The sequence below is a fragment of the Ochlerotatus camptorhynchus genome, unplaced genomic scaffold (assembly GCF_037179485.1).
Source record: "Ochlerotatus camptorhynchus isolate MF236.1 unplaced genomic scaffold, CSIRO-AGI_Acam_v1.1 ptg000370l, whole genome shotgun sequence".
Lineage (NCBI taxonomy): Eukaryota > Metazoa > Arthropoda > Insecta > Diptera > Culicidae > Ochlerotatus > Ochlerotatus camptorhynchus.
The window spans coordinates 6,805,855-6,830,454 of NW_027040858.1; the positions used below are offsets into that span (position 1 = coordinate 6,805,855).

Genomic DNA, 24,600 nt, shown 5'->3' on the forward strand with positions numbered 1-24,600 from the left:
ACAACAGATAGTGGTACATCATCCTTATCCTCAATTTCTCCAGGCTTGTAGAGCATGTTCCATGATTTGCGAATCGCTTCTGCAGGAACTTGCTCCCATGCATGAGCAACCCAAAAGATGGCATCCTTGATGTTAATCTTCTTCACACATTCGCCAAAATCTCCTCCACGAGCCTGAATTTCTCGCATCATTTGATTTCTGTAACGTGTCTTTATCATCTGGATAATATTTTGATCCATGGGTTGTACGATTGCAGTGGTGTTGGGTGGCAAAAATACAGTAAAAATCGATCCATCTTCGGTTTTCAGCTCATCTGCATTAAAATGCGCTGAACAATTATCCAATACAAGAGCAGCTGTAATCGGATATCCAGATGCTTTCAGAAACTCAGAGACTTGTGGGACAAATTGGTCGAAAAACCATTCTTTGAACAGAGTTCTTGTCATCCATGCATTCTTGGATGCTCTGTAATATGCTGGTAGATCTTGAATGTTCTTTAACGCTCGTGGATTTTGTGATTTCCCAATTATCATCAGAGGAAGCTTTAGCGTACCATCCATATTACTGCATGGCATGAATGTAACCCTTTCCTTGATAACTTTGCGCCCAGGTGCAGATTTTGCATCTTTGTCAACGTAGGTTTTTGGTGGGGTGCTTTTAAAAAACAACCCACTTTCGTCAGCATTGAAAATCTGACACGGATACAGATTTTTATTCCGCATTTCTGCTGCGAAATTGGCTGTGTATTGATCAATAACTGCCACATTACTGGATAATTTTTCCCCACTTAGTTTCAGCAGGCGAATACCGTATCTTTTTATGAACTTTGCAATGTAACCGCGGCTTCCGAAGTCTCCTTCTCCAACCATTTGGTTGAAAAACTTCTTTCCCTGCATTTGAAGCATCTCTTGACTTACCGGAATATGCAGCTGTCGTTTCTGGAGAAACCAGATGTATAGAGCTTCATCCACCTTTGGGTGTTGAGCTTGTTTGAAGCGCTTGCGGTTAACTGTAAATGGTCAAACTTGGATTTAATCTATGTACTTATGTTCTATGTATTGTATGTCTTACCAAGAGCTCCTTGCTGTTCCCCGAATTTCGTGAGAATTTTGTTCTTGGCATATTTTATGCTGTAAATGGTAGAAGCAGACCCAATTCTGTGCTTCTTCATGATATCGCTCACAGGTACTCCATTTTCCAGCTCTTGTATTATCTTTACCTTTTCAGTTAACAATAAACACGCACGCTTTTGCTTTTGCGCTTCTTTGCGCGGTGAACGAGCCATTTTTATTTTATTTTCGAAGAATTTTCTTCCTGGTACGTATCCGCAGCAATAGATAACCAACAATATTCAAAATGTCAGATAGAACAGTGTGTGCAGAATTTTTTGGAGATTTACAAATTCTTACAGTGCTGCTGAAAACATGAAATACATACACGCTATTTGAAAACTACTGAACCTACCCAAAAATGGGTAAACTGTGTTGGGAGTGACAAGTTAACAAATGAACTACGTCGGTCGGATTCATGCCAATGTTGCCATTTGTCAACTTGTCACTCCCAACACAGTTTACCCATTTTTGGGTAGGTTCAGTTTTAACTAATCACGGTTTATTCAACCCAAATTTGGGTGGTTTTGAAATAGCGATTACTGAAATAATAAAAAACTGAGAGACAGGAGACAGCTTTGCTATCGATAGCGCAAACGTCATCGAGATCCAGTCATGAACTATCACTGCAAACTAGGCCAAACATTAGAAATGGGGCTATCATCCTTTTGAAAACAACTTTTTTCGTGCGGACCCAGGCTTGCCTTCGCAAACCAACAACACGATTGGGTAGGGGAGAAAAAAAGAAAACAAAGAAAACAAACCATCCGTCATTGCGCTGGCTCCTCTCTCTTGGATAAAAATGATGTTTATTCAACCCAGCGTTACATGAAAAATTTAATAATACTACACAATTAGAAATTTTTATTTTAACACCAGAAGTAAATCAGCTTTGACGTAAATCATGGAACGTAAACAAACATGGCATGTAAAATTACCTGAAACGTCCTGAAACTGAAACGTATGCAACTCGACGAAAAGTGCGTTTGATCGAATTGATTTTCTCGTCCTTTTCAACTGATACTTATGTCAAAAGGGCGCTTGCATGTGTCGGTCTCAGGGAACTGAAATTTACATGTCTTTTTCGTAGTGTGTATGTATGAGATAATATAAAATGGATTTGTAACGTTTATAATCAGAGGCGTAACTACCATGTTGGGTTGGAGGGGGCCATGTCCCTAGCTGCCCTAATAAAAAATTACCATAAACGAACGATGACCCAAATGATTGAACTAATCTACTTATGGTTTGGATGATACCCAGAACACGTCGTTAAGCAAATTAACCATAGCATTTTTATTAGGGTGACAAGACATAAACCATCGGTAGTATGGGGAGGGAGATTACTTACAATATTTTTGCTTCTAACATCAGCAAGCTGCCTATTGGCCCGAACCTTATATAAACGTCATTGGATGACATAGACTTCTTGCCGCGAGATCTCACTAACACAATTGTGCTAGTCTAACTGAGTAAAAACGATTTTGTTTATTTTTTTTAACCACAAAATCAACTGTCAAAGTGTCTGACCCGACAGCGGGTTTTTTTACTCACTAATACCAACGGTGTCAGAGAAGTCTATGAAAAGTGAAGTTGCAGTAACGGTATGCCCATTTAAAAAGTTAGTTACTGCACCAAGCGGCATCAAGGCATAACGTTTCTTCACTAAAGGGAATCAATAAATAAAAGATGAGAACCAATTATCAACCATGAATATGCAATATATTAAGCAATTTAAAATCACAACAAAATTTATTCTGAATAATCTGTAAAATAAATTGCTACGGTATTTATTTCTGAAATTTTCTGGGGGGGGGGCAACCCAAAGCCTGGGGGGGCAGGCCCCCCGGCCCCCCTCTATTTACGCCAATGTTTATAATCGATTGAGTTGATATTTTTCAAATTTTAGACTTAAAAAAAAAGTTACGTTATATCGAGGTGGAAGTTACGTTATATCGAGTTACGTTATATCGAGTTACGTTATATCGAGGTTGCTTTATATCGAGGTATGACTGTATACACTTATATTTCACGATCAGCGTACTTCTGCTATCTACGATAGTTACAAACGGAAAGATACCGACCTATGCCTTGAACCTCTTTTTTAAGATCTCTATAGGACTGCAAACTTGGAAACGAGCTAGGAAAACCCGAAGTTTGACCATTCGTAACGGTTGGCAACCATATCGACAGGAACTCATTGTCGATTACACCGATGGGTTCGGATGTCGGCTCAAACCGCTGTCAACAAACGGTCTGTGTGAGATATGTAACGCGTTCTCAATAAATAAATCGAAGGCTCTGCATTTATTTTATGACAGCTAAGAATTCAGCCACCAGTAAGGCTGTTCGATATTATAGGTTGGATTAAGGTGTTAGGATCCTACTGGAAGGCGGTCTAATCGACATTGGGATGCTTGTGGAGGAGCCAGTAAGCTACAAATTTGTGACTAACGGTTACATAAACTATAGAGGAAGAATAGCGCTGCCGTCGCTGTCGAAACATCTTTTCCTTACATCTAATAGGGACACAACTGTCAAAGCGAGAAAAAACTATGCAGTTTGACAGTTCTGTACCCGGTATTATTCAACATCGGAACAAAGGGAACACCAGCGCTTCCTCTATGCAGCTTTCCATGCTCGGAAATGGTGGCCTGTTTGTATGAATAAATGTATCCTTCACTGTGCTTTTTGACACGAACTGGAGGGCGCATGTTGTTCCATTTTCTTCTGTTCCTGGGAGAGGGAAAGAGATTGGTCAAAATCCGAACCTCCAGATAGTGTCAAAAAGCACAGAGAAGGATACATTTATTCATACAAACAGGCCAGCATGGAAAGCTGGATAGTATATTAGCTCTATTGAGTAAACCCACGGTCTTCTACTCAGTAAGCAAAAGCGGTAGCCGCTACTAGCTCCGAGCTCCTAAATTTAAATTCCAATCCTGTTTAAAATAGAATTAAACAAACAAAAAGGAGCCGTCTCACCCGAATGATCCACTCCAGCCATGTGTGATAAAAACACTGATGCACTTTGGGGGGAGGGGGTGGGTACTTCCCTAGCAGCACACTTGTCACTGAAAAATTGTGGCTACTTGTGTGCAACCCATTCCAGTCACAATCAAGCTACATCAACTTATTTCTATGGAAGTGTGCTGCTTGGGTTGGCCAGTTCTGAGGACTACTCCAACGACGGTAGATAGTCGTGGAGATTAATTCGCATTCGCCGACCCAAAAAAAAAAACGTCAGTGCAGTCAAACAAACCTACCGTATGCGTAATAACGTTTGCACCATCGTACAAATAAGGTTCCCGTTGCCTTGGTTTTCTTTGCATGCACGTAACCTATAGCTCATACCGTAGTAGGCTGTGTATAAAAGAAAATGATTTACTTAGTTTGACAGTTGCACCATGACGAAGTGGCAGCGTATTCGTGATTTGTCCCACGCGCAAATGTCGCAAAAAGACATTTCAATCGCCGTGGAAGTGTCCCGGTGGACCGTCAAAAGGGTTTTAGACCGAGAAAAGAAAGGACAACTATTCGCGAAGGTGGCCACAGGTCGTTCGAGGTCAGCTCGGGTTTCGAGGGTTATCGCTGCCCCGATCTTAATTCGCTGGATTACTCAATATGGCGCGTCATGAAGGCCAAGGCCTGTTCTAAACGCCACCCGAGTAGAGCAAGCCTCAGACAAACATTGACCCGTACCTGGAGAGAAATGGATCCAGACTACATTATTAAAACCTGCCGTGCATTCCGGAAGCGTGTGGAGGCCGTAATTGCAGCAAGTGGAAACTCGATCGATGATTAACATAGTTTAAGATGGGAAGTCATCAACATGAAGGTGAAAATCGGTGAATAAGAGATTTCTCGCGAGCGTGATCCAGCTGTAATCAATGGTGCTGAGCGCTGCGCATGTTGTTTCCGCCTCAGGCGTTCGATGACACTAAAAAGATCCGCATTTAAAGAATGTCCATGTGGGCTTTCTTTCCCTTGCTCTGGCTGTCCTGTGTAGTCTGCAAAATCGACGCAATGTCCTGATCCAGGAAGCCATCGTTTTAAAAGTGAAAATGCAGCGTTGAACAGCTTTGCATTTGTATGATATGAAACTGGTCAGGCTGCAGCAAATATTCCGACACTCATTGGTCAAAAGTATCCGGATCTCCTCGGTACTGGCTTCTTACGCTCTGAAAGCTTCCACCCGATACCACCGCAAGGATATCTTTTCCATAGCAAACACAAATCCCTGATGCTGCACATGCAAACAATAACAAAGTTGTTCTTTTTTCTCACTGTCATAAATGACAAACTATATCAAGTCACCGTAATGTGAACACCTCAACTTGATATCGATATCATCTCGTTATATTACGTGATATAGAGCGTAATGAGAACGAGGTATTTGACCATCTTATAACCTTATTACCAATTGTAGTCCCTAACTTCGAGTAAGACGTGAGCAATAAGTTCCCAATGTTATTTACAAAATTACCCTTGGCTCCGTAAAGCTATATCAATTGAGCATTTGTCTCTCTTTCTTTTATATTTAGATGACAAGTAGCTATTCTCTGCAAAATTTTCCTCCAAGGCACAATATGGGATTGAATGTGGCTACCATTGACCGACTGCATTCCGCACCGACTTCTACCCTGACAGAGGATTGGCGATCACGATGTTCCGTTTATGAGCACAGTTTTACAGTCAATCATCAACAGTGGACCATGAGATTGACCGTCACATCTCGCTAAACGACCGTATTTAACCTAATTCCGTCCCCTAAGCGCTCGGAGGCTTCATAATTAGAGCATTACACCCACTAGCAATCTAGTCACGTACTAATTGCTGGTAAATAACCTAATCGAAGGCACTCATAGTAGAGTGAACCCGCGCGTTGTAAATGCAATGCGAGTGCTGTCTGCTCTCCTTTGCACTATATGTCGTCGCATTTGTCAAACTCAGCACGCTTGCGGCAACGGTATTAAAACTAGTAGGCAGGTAGCGCGTGCACTGATAGCGGTACCACTAGGTACATACAGGGAAGAGTAATCATCGCATGTTCGGTGTGTACTCATTAATTTATTGATGCCAAAGTGTTTAATTGATATTTGCACGGTTGAAATCCGGGTGTGTGTTGCTGAAAGGACGACGGCACCTCATATGGACATGTTAGTAAACTAACTGCTTCGTGACTTGTGCGACACAAACGATACGACCCCCCTAATCTCGTAAAATACAAACCAAGAGTTGATAATCGAAACATTTCAGCAAGCGGAAATCGAAAATGCTACCGTGTGCATGTAAGCGCCCTTCACCTTAACCATAGTGCAGTCAATGGCGAGATGAGGCATACGGGAAGCGAGCCTTGAGACAATGACATTCGCGGCATCACTGACATGATGTTGTAAAATATCCAGGAATATTTGCATTCGAAGCAAACGGAAAAAAAAAACATTACATTCGGTATCTTCTAGCAAAACCGCTACAGCTACCATATCCAATCAGAGCAGGCGATAAGTATCAACATTGTATGTGTAATTTCTTTTGTTTTGCTACCGCTTTTGTTCATTGACCGGAACGCCTTTTGTTATGTATTTTTATTACGATCAATCCAGTGTGGTATTTCGCACAATTGACCGTGCAAAAAATTTCCCATCAGAAACGTTACAGACCAAACAAAATACTAAAACGGGTGCCTGCACCAGGGCCAACGCTGTTTGATTTACAGAAGCCATGATGAGATAGCTGAAAATTGACAATATAGTGTTTGTTTAATTCAACATCGTGATTATCAAGATAAACAGTGTTGATCGTTGCCTAGGATTGTTGTTTGAAATTCGCCAAATCAGTAAATTGATAATTGAAAACATCGCCAATTAGTCCGCTCACAATTTTTCGCCCACCGAGTCGTAAATCTTGCGGCAATAATTGAATAGTAACTGTCAAAAACCACCCATCTAATCGATGATCGTGAGTCGCAGAATCGCACCTCAATCCATCAATCATCGCAGTAATCGTTGCAAATGGCGGCAATTAAAACACCTTCTGTAATTAAACAAACTTCGTCCCGCGAGATCGACGGTGCATCCCAAGGCCGAACCTTCTCGTACTGTAGTTGTTGATAGATGATTTTTTTTTCTCCATTACTCAGTGCTCCCCGGACCTCTTGAATTCCCTTCTCGGTGACAGAGCGTGCTAATAATCGCGATCGCAACAATGCAAATTCTTGACAACTGACGACACGCTCAATCGTTATATCCTATCGCTACTAGTTGGCTACCCGAGCAAAGTCTGAGATCGAATTGAAAACTAAATTTGATGTAGTGATGTTGCTGATAATGATTAGTCAGGTTGCTGTCGTTTTGGTGTTTTTAGCGGTTAAAATATCAAAATAGAGAGCAAAAAAAATCTTTCTGTGACATCACATTGAAAACTGATTCTGCTATCAGTGAGTCTCGAATTTCGCTCGCTGGACTATCTTTAAGTGGGCTATGTTTTAGTTGGGCTGTAGCCCACCGAAATTGAAGTCAAACGTCATCTCTGACAGTACTTGTTCAATTTCGATGGGCTCATGGTTGAAGAATTTGAAAAGTTGCTAAAAGATTTTGATCATAAATAATAAACAATCGGTGCATCCCTCAACCAATTTTCAGCTTGACAGCTCAGCCCAACCAACGAAAGCCTTTCACTAAGTGGGTTTAGGGTTCAGCGCAACGAGCGAAAGTTGACTGTATTAAATTCGATGTTTTGCCAAGGCAATAAAAACAAAACTGCATCAATATTTTCAGTTGTTGATTTGCCGTAAAAAGGCACTACTGACGACCAAAACATCAACAGCACATTGAGATGCAGATCATAAGAACAGCAAAATGAATATTAGCCAATCGCAAACTGAAATCAAATTATGCTTTCAATTTGATGTTGACATCAAAGTTTAATTACCATTTGCTATCATTTTGATGTAGGACTTTGCTCGGGTACTGCTGCCTGCTGCTGCTGCTGCTGCGACGATGGCGGAAAATGATAATCTTGCTGTAACCAGAGATCAACTCCTGCGGCAAGAATGTCGTTTTCATTCACCTCTAGAACCAGATCATAATTTTACGCCGTAACAACAGTCGAGCGGACCGGTGTCATTAATTTCGATCACAGTTAATTGTTTGGACAGCTCGAACTCAGCGGCTCAGAGGGATGGCTGCGTTCCGGGTTACCTGGAGCCGGTTTGGCGGAGCAGAGTGAAAGCAATGCAACGCTACCTGTCTGTCTCTGACTCATTCGGTTGGTGCTAGTGCGTAGTTCCCCTAAAGTTGTAAGTAAATACATGTACACCCTCGTTGATTTGATGAGTTTGGGGTCGGCATTATGAGAAAGAAAATATTTTACCAGTCATTAAGGATGTTTCATTTGACAAAACTGCTAAGCTAGGACTGAATCAAATATATTATATTAAAAATATGATCCACTCGTTCGCTTAGTTGGCGAATCAATTTTTTAGTGATGAAAGCGCCTCTGTCTGTGGTCGGAAAGGCTACCAATGTATTTGTTTATCTTCACGAGGGGTAAACCAAATGTCAATTTGTATAATATTTGAAATGTATTTATTTCAGTATATTATTTTATTTGCTGAAAACAGTGACACGTCAGACAAATTTTTATGTAATATGCAAAATGTAATTAGTGAAAATAATTTGAATTTTATTTTTGTAATAAGTGCTATGTTCGTGCCCCTTGATTGTAATTTAATGTTGCAATGTTTGGAAAAGGCATGACGAATCATATTGTTAATATGATATATTTGACTGAACCAAATCAATCACATTAAAAACCAACAAAATTGCTATTTGGACCTTTTACTAACGAATATTTATGAAGATTTTTGTGTGACCGAACCATTACATACATTGTGGAAAAATTAAGCGTTTCATAGAGCAATTGAATATTCTTTATTTGTGCATGAAAACCAAACTGCCAATACGAAAGATCCAACGACTGCCAATACAAATTAGCAGACTATTGAAAATAAAAGTTAAATTAAGCAGTGTACATTAGCAAACAATTTTTAGGAATGAAGGAAATGTCGAAATTGGGTTCTTTAAGAGTATTGAGGTAAATGCATATTCGTAATCTGCATTAAAAATGGAACCCAAACCCATAATTTAATCAATTTTAGTACACTGGAACTATTTTAAATAAGTACGTTTGCAAAAATCACCTTATTAGCGCCCCTCGGTGTCACTTTGTATGGGAGCGAGCTGTCAGTTTGTCAGTTTAGTGTCAAACAGTGAAGTTATTATTTTGCTTTAAATCTTGATTTAAAAACCGAGATAAAAGTATGTGGGTTCGAAAAAAATACCGCTGTACTCAGAAAACGAAGCTCTGTCAGAAGAGATAAAAAAACCGATATATTTTTTTCAAAATTAAAGAACCCAATTGCTGTAGTAGTCTTCTAACCAATTTTAACAGAAATAATTTCGGAAGAAATACTCTTGAAGAAAAAAGCAAGTCACGGAAACACAACAAATCCATCTGACAACATGGAGGCCATCGTGTTTCACAATAGTGTCAAATACCCTAAGATCTGGCTATTTTCGGAACGAGGACGACGCGTACATACTGAAAATCGATATTCGACGCCATTTGTAGGGTATTTGACATTTCTTCTAAAATTGGAAGCCACCATCTTGAATTTTAATATGGCGTCGGACATCGATTTCCGGCCTCTAGATGTCACCCCGATTCCAAAAATAGCCACATTTTTCTGTATTTGACAGTATTTCGTACTATTTCTGAACAAAAGCAGCCATCTTAGATTTTAAAATGGCGTCAAACATCGGTTTCTGGCCTCTAGGGGCACGTAATGACCTTTAAAACCGACGCAGGCAATGGCTGTTATTAAATTAATTCCATTAACTACTGCTCTAATTACATTAATTACACAATGTAGAACATTAACTTTTTAAGTCCATTAATTACAGTCGACTTTTCGTAATTCAAGTACATTTAATACATTTTCAATACCTTTAATTGGGTTGTAGAGGGGTATTGAGGTAAATACATATTCGTTATCTGCATTATAAATGGAATCGAAATCCAAAATTTCTTCAATTTTGGCACACTGGAACTATTTTAAATAAGTACGATTACATTAGAAAAAAAAAAAAATCACCATATTAGCGTCCCTCGGCGGAACTTTGTATGGGAGCGAGCTGTCAACGAATAGATTTAGTGTCAACGATCAAAAATTTAAATCTTGATTTAAAAATCGAGACGAATATCTACGTATATCTAGATCGTTGTGCTCAGAAAACGAAGCTCTATCAGATGATGTATTAAAATCGGTATATTTTTCGAAGTTGAACAACCCAATTGCATGAAGTACGGATAGTTAATTTTAATTACTTTAAGTACTTTTTATTGCATTTTAACTTCAACGCACCGGTTCTTTGTATTGCGTGCCCCTCGGAAAATACACACATTGATGGGTATTTGACAGTATTTCCCACTTTTTCTGAAATCGGAAGCCGCGATCTTGGATTTCAAAATGTCGTTGGACATCGATATCTGGCATTTAGATGACATGCCTAAAGGGTGATACGGTCAAAATTTGGTCAAGGGAAAACGCGTGTAAATCGGTGAAATCGTTTATTTAAAAAATCAAATTAAATTTCTTTTTCAAGTTCAATTAGTATAAAATTCAGGAAAAATATTCAGTTAGGCTTCCACTTTTCCAAATCCGAATTGCCGGGCCTTACGCTTGACCCCTGCCATCAGATTTTGTACAGCCACCTTGTCCACCTTCTTAGCCGCAGAAAGCCAGTTTGCCTTGAACTGCTGCTCGCCCTTAGCAGTTTTTTTGGTCTTCTTTAGGTTCCGCTTGACAATAGCCCAGTATTTCTCAATTGGGTGGAGCTCTGGCGTGTTGGGAGGGTTCTTGTCCTTGGGAACCACCTGCACGTTGTTGGCGGCGTACCACTCCATGGCCTTTTTACCGTAATGGCAAGATGCCAAATCCGGCCAAAACAGTACGGAACAACCGTGTTTCTTCAGGAAAGGCAGCAGACGTTTATTCAAACACTCTTTCACGTAAATTTCTTGGTTGACAGTCCCGGAAGCTATGAAAATGCTGCTTTTCAAGCCACAGGTACAGATGGTTTGCCAAACCAGATATTTCTTTGCGAACTTTGACAGTTTCATGTGCTTGAAAACATCTGCTACCTTTCCCCTTCCTTTTGCCGTATAAAACTCCTGTCCCGGAAGCTGCTTGTAGTCGGCTTTGACGTAGGTTTCGTCGTCCATTTCCACGCAGTCAAACTTCGTCAGCATCGTCGAGTACAGCCTCCGGGATCGCGCTTTGGCCGTCGTATTTTGTTTATCATCGCGATTTGGAGTCACTACCTTCTTGTAAGTCGATAGTCCGGCTCGTTTTTTGGCTCGATGCACGGTTGTAGACGATACACCCAGCTTATTTGCGGCATCTCGGAGAGAGAGGTTAGGGTTTCGCTTGAAACTACCGGCAACTCTCTTTGTCGTCTCAGCGGCTCCGGTTTTCGATTTCCCCCCGATCCAGACTTCCTGGCTGTCGACAAACGTTCCCCAAACACTTTAATTACATTTGTAACGGTTGATTTGGCAACTTTTAGCGATTTTGCCAACTTTGCGTGCGAGTAGCTCGGATTTTCGCGATGCGCGAGCAAAATTTTGATACGCTGCTCTTCTTGCTTGGACGGCATTTTGACAACTGAAGAGTGAATTCCAAAATCAAAATAGGAGCAACATTCTACACACACACACACCTTCAAAATGAGGGGTGTTCAGGTTTTTTAAATGCAAAATTGAAAGAAATACGTCAAGTTGATATTGACCAAATTTCGACCGTATCACCCTTTATCAATATTTATGGGGATTTGACAGCACGTCCTTTTTTTTCTGAAATCGGAAGCCGTAATCTAAGACTTCAAAATGGCATCCGATATGGATTTCCAAACTCTAGATGTCATCCAATAAAAAAAAATTAAAGGTTTTTGCCCTAGACACGATCGCAGTATGACTTAGAACTTCGCAAATTGACGTAGGGGACATGGCTCTAATGTTGACCTATGGATTTAAGATTGGGCTTATCGCTAAAGATCTGCTATTTATCAATTTTATCTAGATGAACGCGTCATTGGGACGGTACTAATGGATATTTTTGGTCGCAACTGAAAATTTAGTCGATTGCTGAATTTATTTATGGCCCCATGGAATGGAAAATTTATGGAAATGACTCTAATGTTGGCATATGGATCTAAGATTGGGCCCATCGCTAAAAATCTGCTATTCATCAATTTTATCTATATGAACGCGTCATTTCGAAGGAACTAATGGATATTTTTGGTCGCTATTGAAAATTTAGTCGATTGCTGAATTTATGTATGGGCCCAAATTAGGAGCATTTAGGCCGACATTACATCCATTTCCCCTATTTCATTGTTTCGGTGATGGTTCAATGTTGGTTCAAGTATTTTTCCTGAAATGTTAGAAATTATGAAAATTCAAATGTTGTTTAGGACCCCACATTCTAGCCGTTATATATCTTGAAGTAGCACCCCAGTATAGTCCACAAAGACGCCATGCATGATGTGGGATAAAACAATTGCCAAAAAACTACGTTAATTTAAAAAAAAAAAAAAATGTAAGTAAATATTCCTCTTGTGGACGTTCTAAAATGAGCCATGAGAAAATTAGTTAAAAGTGAGCTATTTTTGAAACCATAATAAAACCAAAATTATGTTAATCATTAAAACAAATATTTTTCTTTATAGTTATGAGCTTTGAGAAGAAGTTCTTAGGCTTTCTTAAACTAAATTAGCGTCGGTAAAAATAGATCCAACATGATTCAATTTTGAATAGGTCCAACCAAAATGTATTACTCTACCTTACGTGTCGAACGTATGCCGTTCTAAAGGTTGTTACAAATTTATTTGAATTTCATACCTCAAGTTGAAGGACCTTCTCCAATGTCCCAATCAGTAGATGGTGGCGCATTACCTCTGACGGCTTTCATGTTGGCTTCCCAAGTTACAAATTTGGTTTTATTAGAGTTCTGTAGACCATGTATTGGACTTGTGACATACTTTAAAACCTTGATAAAACTTGCAATGTTATTTGGGTTGATAACACCGAACTCTCTCTGCAGTGGTCTTGAGACGTTCCGGTACCTCTATATATGCAATTTGTTTAACATCCGAAGTCCATCCTTTTCTATATATTTATATATCCGTTGCTACACGATCCTACCATCTTCAGGGAAGGCCGACCCCGTACAACGACCGTCAATCATTAGTCAACCATGGTCCTAAACCTGGCGGCGGCGGAGGAAACGGATTTGCACCGAATTTTTCACCGCCCAAGTATCATCCGTGGGAAAACTGGAAACCAACACCGGCCGAAACACACGTCGGACTGATGAAGGACGTACCGCTGACCAGAAACGAGCCAACCAACTTCATTCAACCGGCACAGCAACAGGGCGCAGTGATGATGGTCTACGGACTCCATAACAACACAGCCAACACCGATAAGCTATTCAAAAAGAGGGAAGACCAAAGAGAGTACCGCCCGCCATGGTTCAGATGAGAGGTGCCATCGGAGTCGAACCAGTCGAACGCAGCATCCAGCAATTGAACAACATTCTAATCGGAAATGATGGTAGCAAAATTCAGATTGCATTTTCTAAGCAGAACTACTTGTCAAAGTCCACCAACCTCTACAGCCTGCCGGACAATTCGATCAGCTTCAAGGTCTACAGCACCTCCAAGAACAATCGCTTCCCAGGCCAGCAAAAATCGCATTCTCCACTTCTTCAGTACCCCACCCGTATGCTGTCCGAGGATCTGCTGCTGATTGCATTCACCACCATGGACTGTCACCCGTCGCAAGTGCGAATGTTTCCGCTAAAATCGGAAAGTGCCTTCTCCGGATTGGTCGAGTTCCCGAGCGTAGCCCTGGCGGTGAACGCCATCATGAATGGGAACCACTCCTCCTCCAAGACGATGAACGGTGCGTGGAGCAATGGTAACACGTAAGCTTGGAAGGAGCGGAAGCTTATTTTTCTGAGAAAAGAAAGGATTTTCCTTTTTTTCGGTGTAGTTAATGTAAGGATTCGTAATTATAATTTCTTATTGTGTTAGTTGGAAGTGCAAAAAGGCAGGAGAACAAAAATTATTTGTTGAACTATTTGAGATTTTGCCAAGACGGTCCTCCAACATTATATGTTGGACGATGGTATGGTTGGTGTAGCAGGTACCGCCATGGATGTATTCGAGCAGTTTGAATGGTCGGATGGTATAGTTTTTGTTTGGTTGTTGACTTTCCGATTAAAACTCAAGCACCGCTTGTCGTGATCGGACCGAGATTTCCAGCATCGGCCACGGCTACACGAATTAGCGATGCAGCTACCACGGCTACGGCTGCTTCCAATGCTACTGCTGCTGTTGTTCCTTCTGTGTATTGGAGAACGCTTGTGCAAAAAAAAAAAAAAAAACTAGAGAAAAAAACGGATACGAATCTCAAATTCAAAAACAATTTGATTGGATTGCTGCAAATGCTGGCGTTTATCGAAGACTTCATATCAAGATTACTGGCAACTTTGCCAGAATCCAAAGGAAGGATACAGCAGCGCAACACTTCTGCTGTCTGCTGCCCTGAACAAGTGCGTCGTGCAAAGATTCAAAGGTCCCTCCAAAATGAATTTCATAAGAATTTGTAAATTGAATTGTAATTATAGCCAAAACACAACTTTCTAGAGACCACTCCAGACACCAAATGTCTAAAACTAGTCTAAGGCTACTTACAACGTATATTAGTTATAAGTCAGGTACCACAGTAGGAATTTTGTCTTGCTAGCAGTGTTCGGAAAATCATTCTCAAATCTCATTAATTGAGCCTCCCTTCGCGAATATTCTTGCTTACGAATGCTTGAGATTCTCATGCATATATTCACGCACTCACACTCACACACTCACGCACTCATAAAAACCACTCAAACGTCAATTATTGATACCATGCTTGAAGGGTGTTACGATCAAAATTTGGTCTACTTAAACTTGACGCATTTCTTTTAATCGAGCATTTGAAAATTCTGAACAACCCCTGGATGAAAGATCTGCAAAACGGAGTAGCTGGAACATGATTCAACACACGCTAGACAACTTCTGGTGACGCTGGATCAAAGAATATCTGCGGACTATTAGCAGGAGATTAAAGTGGTTTCATAACGTCAATACTATGAAATAGGGTGATTCGTCTTAGTTGATGAGAATGCACGGAACCGGTGGTACAGGGGACGAGTGGTATGAACATACCCAGCTTAAGATGGTACAGTACGAAGGGTGTATGTGTGCGGTATTTTGAGACGACCAGTCGTCAAACTAGCCCGATGTCAATTATATAATGTCTGGCCCAACCGGCTTATTGGTATTAGTGAAATGTGGATATGTTTAGTGGTGTTCGTATTTCATCGCAATGTTTATCTTTTTACACGAAACAGCTGTTTTCTGTGACGACACGTCTGCCATTCGCAGTATGGAATGTTGTGCTGCCGTGACATCGTCATTCGCTTGTTCAGCAATGTTTACAACATTTCTGCTTCTAACACCAGCAAGCTGCCTGTTGTTCCAGACCTTTCATGATTGACATAGAAACTAGCCGTGCTAGATGTAGATCCGAGCTGTGAGGCCGAAACGATAGTTCTGGCGACACGAGGGGGGGAAGGTTAAGAACGAACATCCCTCGAACAGAAGTACACGCTATTTCAAAACTACCCAAACTTGTGTAGAATCCACCCAGATCGGTCTAAACTGAACGCATCCAAAAATGGGTAAACTAAGTTGGAAGTGACAAGTTGACATGAATTCGATCGATTTTGTTCATTTGTCAACTTGTAACTCCCAACATACTTTACCCATTTTTGGGTGGATTCAGTTTAGACCGATCTGGTGGATTCTACCCAAATTTGCGAATGCGCTACTTACTCACACGCATACAAGTAAGGAACAATCATCTTGTGCAACAATAGGCCATAGAAGTGAGTTGAAGACGGGATCTAAAAAGACGAAGTTTTGAACTTAAAGTAAGTTAAATGTAAAACTTCTACTAATATTATATTAAAATTATATCTTTCTACCTTAAATCTAGATCTTAGCCTAATTGTTGGACAAGATGATTGTTCCTTACTTATATACGTGTGAGTAAGTAGCGCATTCAAAGCTGCACTTACGATCGAAATACCCTGCTTCTTTTCGAGGGGTATTCGTTCCTAATAGAAAGTAACGTTTGCATTTAAAAAAATGGACAAAAATTGTCGATTTTTCACCCGCACTGACGAAACTACCCATGCAGCATCAATCATAGTAACCCATGAGTCAGTAGACAACATTTGACAGCTCTATCAGTCGAACTCTAACCGTGATGGCAAAAACAGTGAAGCAACTCCGTTCAGAAGTGTGCGCGTTCAAAGAACCGCACCCCGCCCTGTCGAAAACGGACATCGTGCGGCACTTTGTGGACGCCGGATACGCCCGTTCCGGCATCTACAACATCTTGGCACTATTAGACAACAATCAGAGCATCAAAAGAAAGCCCGGTTCCGGACGGCCGGCGACCCTGAACGACAAGAAGCATCAAAGGATGTTGAAGAGGAAGACCGAGGGAAAAGTGGCTACATCGCTGCGTGCGCTTGGCCGGGAGATCGGTGCAACCGGCAAAATAGTGAAAAAGTACCTGGCGAACATGAACATTAAACTGATGCAAAATTTGACTTTTTCGCTCCACAGTGCTTAAATGGTTTCAAATCGGGTCCTGATTAGACTCCCAAAGTTACAACTCATTTGGTTAGAAACAGACTTCGCACAAGCCATTTGAAGTTGACATGTAAATTACTATGGGAAATCTCAACTTTTTGTTTATTGCCTTCTAGTCTTTTTCCATATTGAGCTGCGAAACAGTTTGATAGCCATTCTTATAGAAAATACAACTTTGCTGAAGATCGTTTCTATGCAAAACGAGACAGGAAAAAGTTATTAATTATTTAAGAGATTGGTAATCTTATGGCATGATCAAGCAGCTGTTTTGTGAGCAACACTGTATGTTGCAGTGTGACATAGTAGCCATGATTTTTGTGTCCTATTCAACGCCCCAGAAACACCAATGTTGCCTGCTGAGCAGTTGATTGAGCATGATCATAAGACATCAGCGCATTGAACCATTGATAACTTTCGATCCCTGAATTTAATCAAAAAGTGGTCTTCAGCAACGTTGTAGCTGGGAAAATTTCCTACAAGTATAGTTGAAAGATTTTGAAGCAGACCGATATGGTGAATTATTAGATAGACATGAACAAAAATCTTGGTTTTATCATAGTAATTCCCATACAAACTTCAAATGGTTTGTGCCATCTCAGTCTCTCACCAAATGGGTTCAAATTTTGAGAGGTTAGTCAGGATCCGATTTGAAATCGTTTAAGTATTGTGGAGCGAAAATTTCAAATTTTGCATCACTCTAATGAACATACATGTCAGGAAGCGGAAGTCACGTCCACTGGTTTCGGAGCTGCAGGCAATGACGCAGCGGCAGCGGCTGAATAAGATGGTCAACTCGTTTTTCCCGGCGAATCGCAACGTGGCGGTGGTGATGGACGACGAGACCTATCTCACCCTGGATGGCAACGACTGGCAGAGCACTTCGTATTTTACTTCCCCCACGAAGGAAGTAAGCTCCGAGGTGAAGTTCATTTCACACACCAAGTTCCCCAAGAAGGTGCTGCTGTGGCTGACAATCAGCGAGAAGGGGATGTCAAAGCCACTCTACTTTCGCTCCGGACTGGCCGTAAACGGGGAAATTTATAGTACGAAATGCCTGCCGGAAGTTGCGTCGTTCATCAAGAAATACCATAAGGGCGAAGACGCGGTGTTCTGGCCGGATCTGGCGTCGGTCCACTACTCGAAGCGATCGTTGGAGGATATGGAGCGGCTGAATATCGATGTGGTACCCAAGTCGGCGAACCCACCCAACGTCCCCCAGCTGCGTCCCATCGAGAATTTCTGGGCCAACCTGAAGCGTAAGATCTACTCCAACAATTTTGTCGCGAAAACTGAGGAGGAATTGATAAATAAAACGAAGAAAGAACTCAAAAACATGCCTACACGCATGTTTTCGTCCGTCATGGCGAATGTTCCGGTTAACTGCCGGAAGGCCGTTCGCAAGGGCGTAGAATTGTTTTGCAAGTAAGCTTAAATAATTACCTTCCATGGGAAATTTATCAAAAGAAATAATCTGTCTTAGCTTTTTTTTATCACCATCCGAAAAAAAACATACATCTACCCTAATGGATTATTGGGTAATCGTTATGCGTTTAGAATGCTTTTTTTGTGGTACAACAGAAGTGCAATAAATGCATTTTAGGCGATTTTAGATCATCAAAATGGCATTGTTTGACCGTTCAGAACCACTTTGAATGATTCTAGCAGGCTGCGATCAAGAATGTATCGATTATTTTAATTAATAATCGATTAGTTCTATTAATCGAGAAGTGATTGGGCATCCCTATGCATGAGCTGGGGTTTTGTTTACGTTCACTGTGCGGGAATGTTTACTCTTTCCCCTGGTCATTTGAAGAGGCAGATCATTTGTGATGAGTAAAGTATATTACCTACCTACATACGTCCTTCATCTTCATAGGAAATGGTCTGTGTTTGTTTATTTCGACAACCACAGGGAGCGAATTTGAGTAAAATACATGATACTATTTGCTGCTCACTCAGTACTTTAGGGACCATCCATAAATGACGTATAATATTTTTGACTAAATTTAGACCCCCTCCCTCCTCGTAGGGTATTTTGCTATACCAGAGAAAACAGAATTTATAACCACGCGTCTCTTTTATTTTCCATGATTATGGATTACATATTACTCAAGCAATTAAATTTTCAATTTTGCAGGTCCACCTCGCATGGATAACGCTGCCGGCCCAAAGCAACAGTAGCCATTCAAAGTCAATCCAAAATGACGAAATTATTCGAAGATACTCGCACCGCCGACGGTCAACAGTTGGTCGATGGCGACAGTGCCGACATGGTCTGGACAAAACTACTGCCAGCCGACCAGAACACTCCCGCTTCGATCCTGATCAGATCGGACGATCCCAGCAAACCACTGGCGAAGGATGTGCTGGTAACGATCGATCCCGAAACGGGAAAGCAGCAGATTGAGGCCACCGCCACCGCCACCACCGGACGACGTCGGGAGTCCATCATCGGATCATTCCATCGGCAGCTGCGGCAATCGCTGAAGGCAGTCAGCGAGGCGCCCGGACCATTAACAAGGTAGGCTTTCCTCCGTCCTTTTATTGACTCGTGGCACGTCACATTGGAACCTGTAGCCTACTAGGGGGGACCTTCGACGGCTACTAGGTGTCCGCAATAGAATATATTATTCCAGTTAATAGCAATAATGGCGCGATGACTGTATAAAACAGCAGCAACGGCGGTGTTGTTACATTTAGTCACGTTCTTCTGTTGTGCATCGCGTTCAATGCAATGGTTGACTTGCAGTTCGTGTGTGCACCATGTATGGAAGAATATACAGCGTGTTGCCACTTTGAGGCGCAAAAGTATGGGAACAGTAATTTTTGCTGACTCTTTGGAACGTGATTTCCATTTAGGGTGCGAAATGGCAACTGCTTAGGTGGCTGGATGACAAATGGCGCCGGAACTTATGAATAATGTTCTAGCGAGATGTTCTAGACGAAAGGCGGAAAGAATGATAACTTCATTGGGGAGATATTTTTCTCAAAGTCAGTGAACCGGGTGGGGATCGTAAAACAGCAGACGGCACACGAATGACACCCAGATATTTGGAAGCGTCGGTCGTCGCGTTAATTTAGCTCCGAAAAATAGAGAAAAAACACATTTTATTCTTTTGTTTAAAAATAACAGCAAGAAACATGTTGAATAAAACACCGTGTCGTCATCTCGTAAAACAAAATCCAACAAGAAAACAACATCGGCGATATTCGAAGGCAGTCGGCGAAAAGTAGGCGGAACGCAATACGGAAGGAGTGTGTGTGCGAAGAAAACCGATGGAGTAGGTCCGTGGCCTACCACGGGAAATTAAGTCAATGTCAGCGTCCGGCCGAAATCCGAGACATTGCCGGGGCAGGCAGGCTATAATTGGTTGCCATAGAGAAGAATTTCGCCACGGGGAAAGACTTTTTCAACCACACATGGGAGATTCGGAATTTTGCGACGCGCACGCTAATTTGTGTATAAAATGTGCTATAGGCAGATAGAGGTAGGTTCCTACTTCACGCTGTTGTGGAAATTCGAATGAAATCGTTCGCAGATGAGTCAATCAGCCCCGTGTACACAGTGTTGGACGTGGTGGGCGCGGGTTTGTTTTGATTTGCCGTGAGTGATCGGGAAATTGCGTCAGCCGGAAGGGTTTTTCGAAGTCGATGTGATCAAATTGTGTATGAGGAAAATTGTTCGCTTGAAATTAGTAGCAAATAAGATTTATTAAATCCACACAACTGGCAAAACAAACAAACATGTATCTATTGATAATTACTATGGATACGAAATGGATGAGATTGGAGTGTTTATCCAATTGAAGACGAAAGGGAGAGCTAATGGGAGAAACACACCTTGCATTATTCATGAGGAAAAGTGGTGGATGCACCCACAAACCGACATGATATGTGTATAAGGTAACGGTGGATTCAAACACCAACAGATAAATTTATCCCATTCAACATTTAATTAAAAGTGACAGAGTGATTGTTATTTGTAGGATTTAAGTAGACCGTGCTGCTTATAATTGACGTTTTTGTAGTTTGCTGCGCGATTTTCTAGTGAAAATAAATTTAAATTTCAAGTAACTATTAGTTACTTTCTATATCTAATGTGAAGTAAATTTTAAAGAATTGTGAAGTGGAATTGTAAATGGATTGCGTGTCGATCATCAAATGGAGTTCCACTCGTTTCCGTTGCTTTAGCAATTGGCGATAGTGAACAGTGGAGTCTGCCGAAAGACGTCGACGTTCTGCTAAGTTGTGTTTTTTTACGTTTCTGTAGCTCTTATATTAAAACAAATCAATAAATTAACTGAAGTTCATTGAATACGCGTCAGTCAAGCATTGAACTGCTTGATTGAAAGTTTCAATACGTTATCAGTGGTATATTAGCATCGATAAAGTATTGGAGATCAACTATGTAATCCGAAGAGGCAGCAGTGAAATCAAATTTTCCTTCACAAATAAATCCGCATTTTCGAAACAATCGATCCATTTTGTAAGATTGAAAGGATATCATGATTTATGTGACGAACTGCTTCACACCACAAGTATTACTTTCGCTGTAGCTTTGTTGCATCCTTTTCGTTACAATCCAAGGGGTAAGCCACTCAGCACATTGTGCTGAAATTAAATTCGGTACAGCTTGGACACATCCATCGGCACACCTTCGGTACAATCTCGTAGGCATTAGGTTGCTATAAATAAAATGGGAGCACTGCTGGAGAACTGCCATTGAAGTTGTTCACAACATTACGAGCTGTTTGACTGTATAGTCAGGAACACCGTCTAATTGAATGTACCAGAGGAGTAGTTTACTTATAGATCTAAATACGAAATTGATGTTCTAGAGTGGGCTCAAGAGAAAGAGGCAGTTATTCAGACCCCATTAGCAACTTCAATTCAAATAATGATGAAACTCACACAAAACAAACTACAGAAGTCTAAAAGTGAGATCAAAAAAAAAATATTTTTTTATCTGATTCAAATAGAGACTTAACGCCTTCAATAAAGTTGTAGTAAATGTTATTTTAAGCGACTTTGCTGAAAACTCAAAATGTCTAGGCCAGGAACATTGTAACATGCTATCTCTTAAAATAAGAATATGTATCCAAAAATTAGACATTTGCAGGAGTTTTTTAGTTATCAAAAAAACACATAAAAGATCACGTGCTGACACATGTTTTTATAACTTTTCGGCAGTAGAATAAGTATAGATTCAGAATTCTACCTAGATTTATGCGCCAATTTGCGCCGGAAATAGTTATTTGAATAACTATTAGGTGGATTAATCACCGAACCGTCTACATCAACAAGCGGTTTAACATATGCAAAAACATCTTTGAACAAACTATACCCCTTCAATCAATGTTTGAGAAGCATTTAAAAAAGCGCACGAAAACGGCAAAAAGCAACACTATGCACCGGTTCCATCTCTTTCCGGCCGCTGATATACCGTTGCTTTTCACAGCATGATAAGCTAGGTTTCTGGTCTACCTTTGAGGGCATTATTAAACTCAAAAACACAGGACTTTTATCATCCTATAAACATAAAACACCAACATTTCACACACCCGCCACTTTCCGCGTCATCCTCAATCTGATTTATCCTTGCGATTTCAAACCAAAACATTCAAGGTGTCAGAAACACCGGGTTGGCGAGATGGGTATTTGACGAACAATCGCAGCTTGCTCTATGACCGGCACAGTCGGCACACCTGCGGCACACTGACAAAAACGAAGACCCAAGATTGGTGTGCGGAGTGACCTACCCCTTGTTACAATCCCAAAAACGATTTCGATTGGATTATATAACGGGGTATAAGCTGGTAATAAAATGAGGTAGACTCCAAGTGATCGAAGATACGAAATCATGTTTGCATTGCTATGAATGCGGGCTCCATCGAGGATACAAATTGAATGGAATCCGGGGTATGTTTCTACTTTACCACTTTGTAGAGCAATCTGTCGAATATGTTGGATGAAGTTAAGTCTGTGTAGCAACATTCCACCATCCTAGTCTGGCCTATCATAAGTAGACAAGAAAGTCGTGGCATGCGAATAAATTCCCCGTGATAAATCAGTCTTTCACCATTTTTTGCATATCCCCGGTTTCGCAGCATTCTGCGATTATCAAATAATAAAGGGTGTATTCGATAAAAATGGCACTCCGAAAATCTTCTGTAACTTTTGAACCGTAGGAGTAAAAAAACCTGAAAATGTGAGTAAATCTTATTCATAGTGTATTGTTTACATCTGTCAAGTTTCATAGGTTATTGATACAGTAGTTCCAGTCACGTTGTCGAAACAAAAAATCATCTGTTAAAAAAAAATGGGGCCTTACAATCAAAATCCAAAAGCGTCCCACCGATGGATTGCTAAATAGCTTGGAATTGCAAATACAACTGTGTCTCGTGTGATAAGAACCTTCAAGGAGCGAATGAAGGAAGGGAGTTGTCGTAAAAGTGGTCCAATGGCCAGGAAAGTGGTGTAACAGTTCAAAAACCGTCCCTACATTTCAATTCGAGAGTATGATTGACCGCCCACGGTTGCTATTCTGTTATTGCCAGACCAGCTGTAATTACACAGAGAACCAATAGACGATGCTTGGAACTAGCAATCATCCTCAATGTTTAAAAACTGGGTAACCAGTTAGGCAATACCAGCGCCGGCCGCGCCCGAACACAGGTCAAGAAAGGAAGGGGTAGGAATGTGTTGACGTGACACTCGCTTTGATGGAAGCCGAGAACACCTCTGCACTTCCACGAGGAATCACTGGGATATTGGGTAATAGGGTTGGGTTTGAAGCAGGATTCGTTTTTTGGTAAACGATAAGCTGAATTGATGTCCTAACGACGCGAAGGAGCTTGGGATTGAACCCACGATCTTCTGCTCATTAAGCAAACACGTTTGCCACTAGGCAGACGAGCTCCTTTTTAATCATCGAGTTGCTGTTATTACCATATAGTCATGTTAACAAATAAAACGATTGACGAATATTGAATGAGGATGGGCTTTAGATAAGACTCATAATGTTCTGCTCAGTAAGCAAAACCGGTTGCTCTAAGGCCACCGTGCCCCTCATATCACATTATACCGTTAGTTAAGTTTTTATAACTATTCAAACCCGGCACCGACGACAACGAAAATTTTTACAAAATCCACGAGAAACAAGCGATCTTGACATACATTTTTAATATGAAAGAACCTGGAACCGCGTTTTTCTGCTCAGTAAGCAAGCCACTACAACCGACGATCTTTCAAATCCTAAAACTAAAAGCTACGAAAGAGTACTTAGACCTTCATTAAGATCCACTTTCACGCGACGTTCAATGTTTCGATTTGCTCTTTACGCATGGTCCAGGCAATCATAACAAGCTATGACCGACGTGACGATTGTTTAAGACCTGTTTAAACAAGCTATTCAAATGAAATTACGTTCTCAAATTTCACTTGGTATGTAATGAACAACAGAAATACGCGATAATTCATATGATTTCAGCGGTTGATGGTTCATTTTAAATAAACTAACGGTACTGCCTACGGCGACTACGACGGCGATTACGACAACGACAACAGCTAATTTGTAGCTTACCATTTGTCTAGGATATAACACCTTTGGCCGGCACCTCCACTGGATCTTCATGTCCGCTATCTGTCACTGTTTGCAAAAA

General features: G+C 40.9%; 2 protein-coding genes across 3 annotated transcripts in view; both read left to right on the forward strand.

Annotated features, from left to right (window-relative positions):
• Positions 1-24,600, forward strand: part of Irk1 (Inwardly rectifying potassium channel 1) — a 308,434-nt gene that overhangs the window by 29,477 nt on the left and 254,357 nt on the right. For both annotated transcript variants that reach the window (XM_065232633.1, XM_065232635.1), the window contains exon 2: positions 19,077-19,460. In XM_065232633.1, coding sequence (XP_065088705.1) covers positions 19,141-19,460 — 320 coding nt within the window. In that variant the 5' untranslated portion in view covers positions 19,077-19,140. The remainder of the gene's footprint in view (positions 1-19,076; positions 19,461-24,600) is intronic.
• On the forward strand, positions 13,712-14,164 carry LOC135710061 (uncharacterized). Its single transcript, XM_065232511.1, has one exon. The coding sequence runs from the start codon at positions 13,712-13,714 to the stop codon at positions 14,162-14,164; it is 453 nt and encodes a 150-aa protein (XP_065088583.1).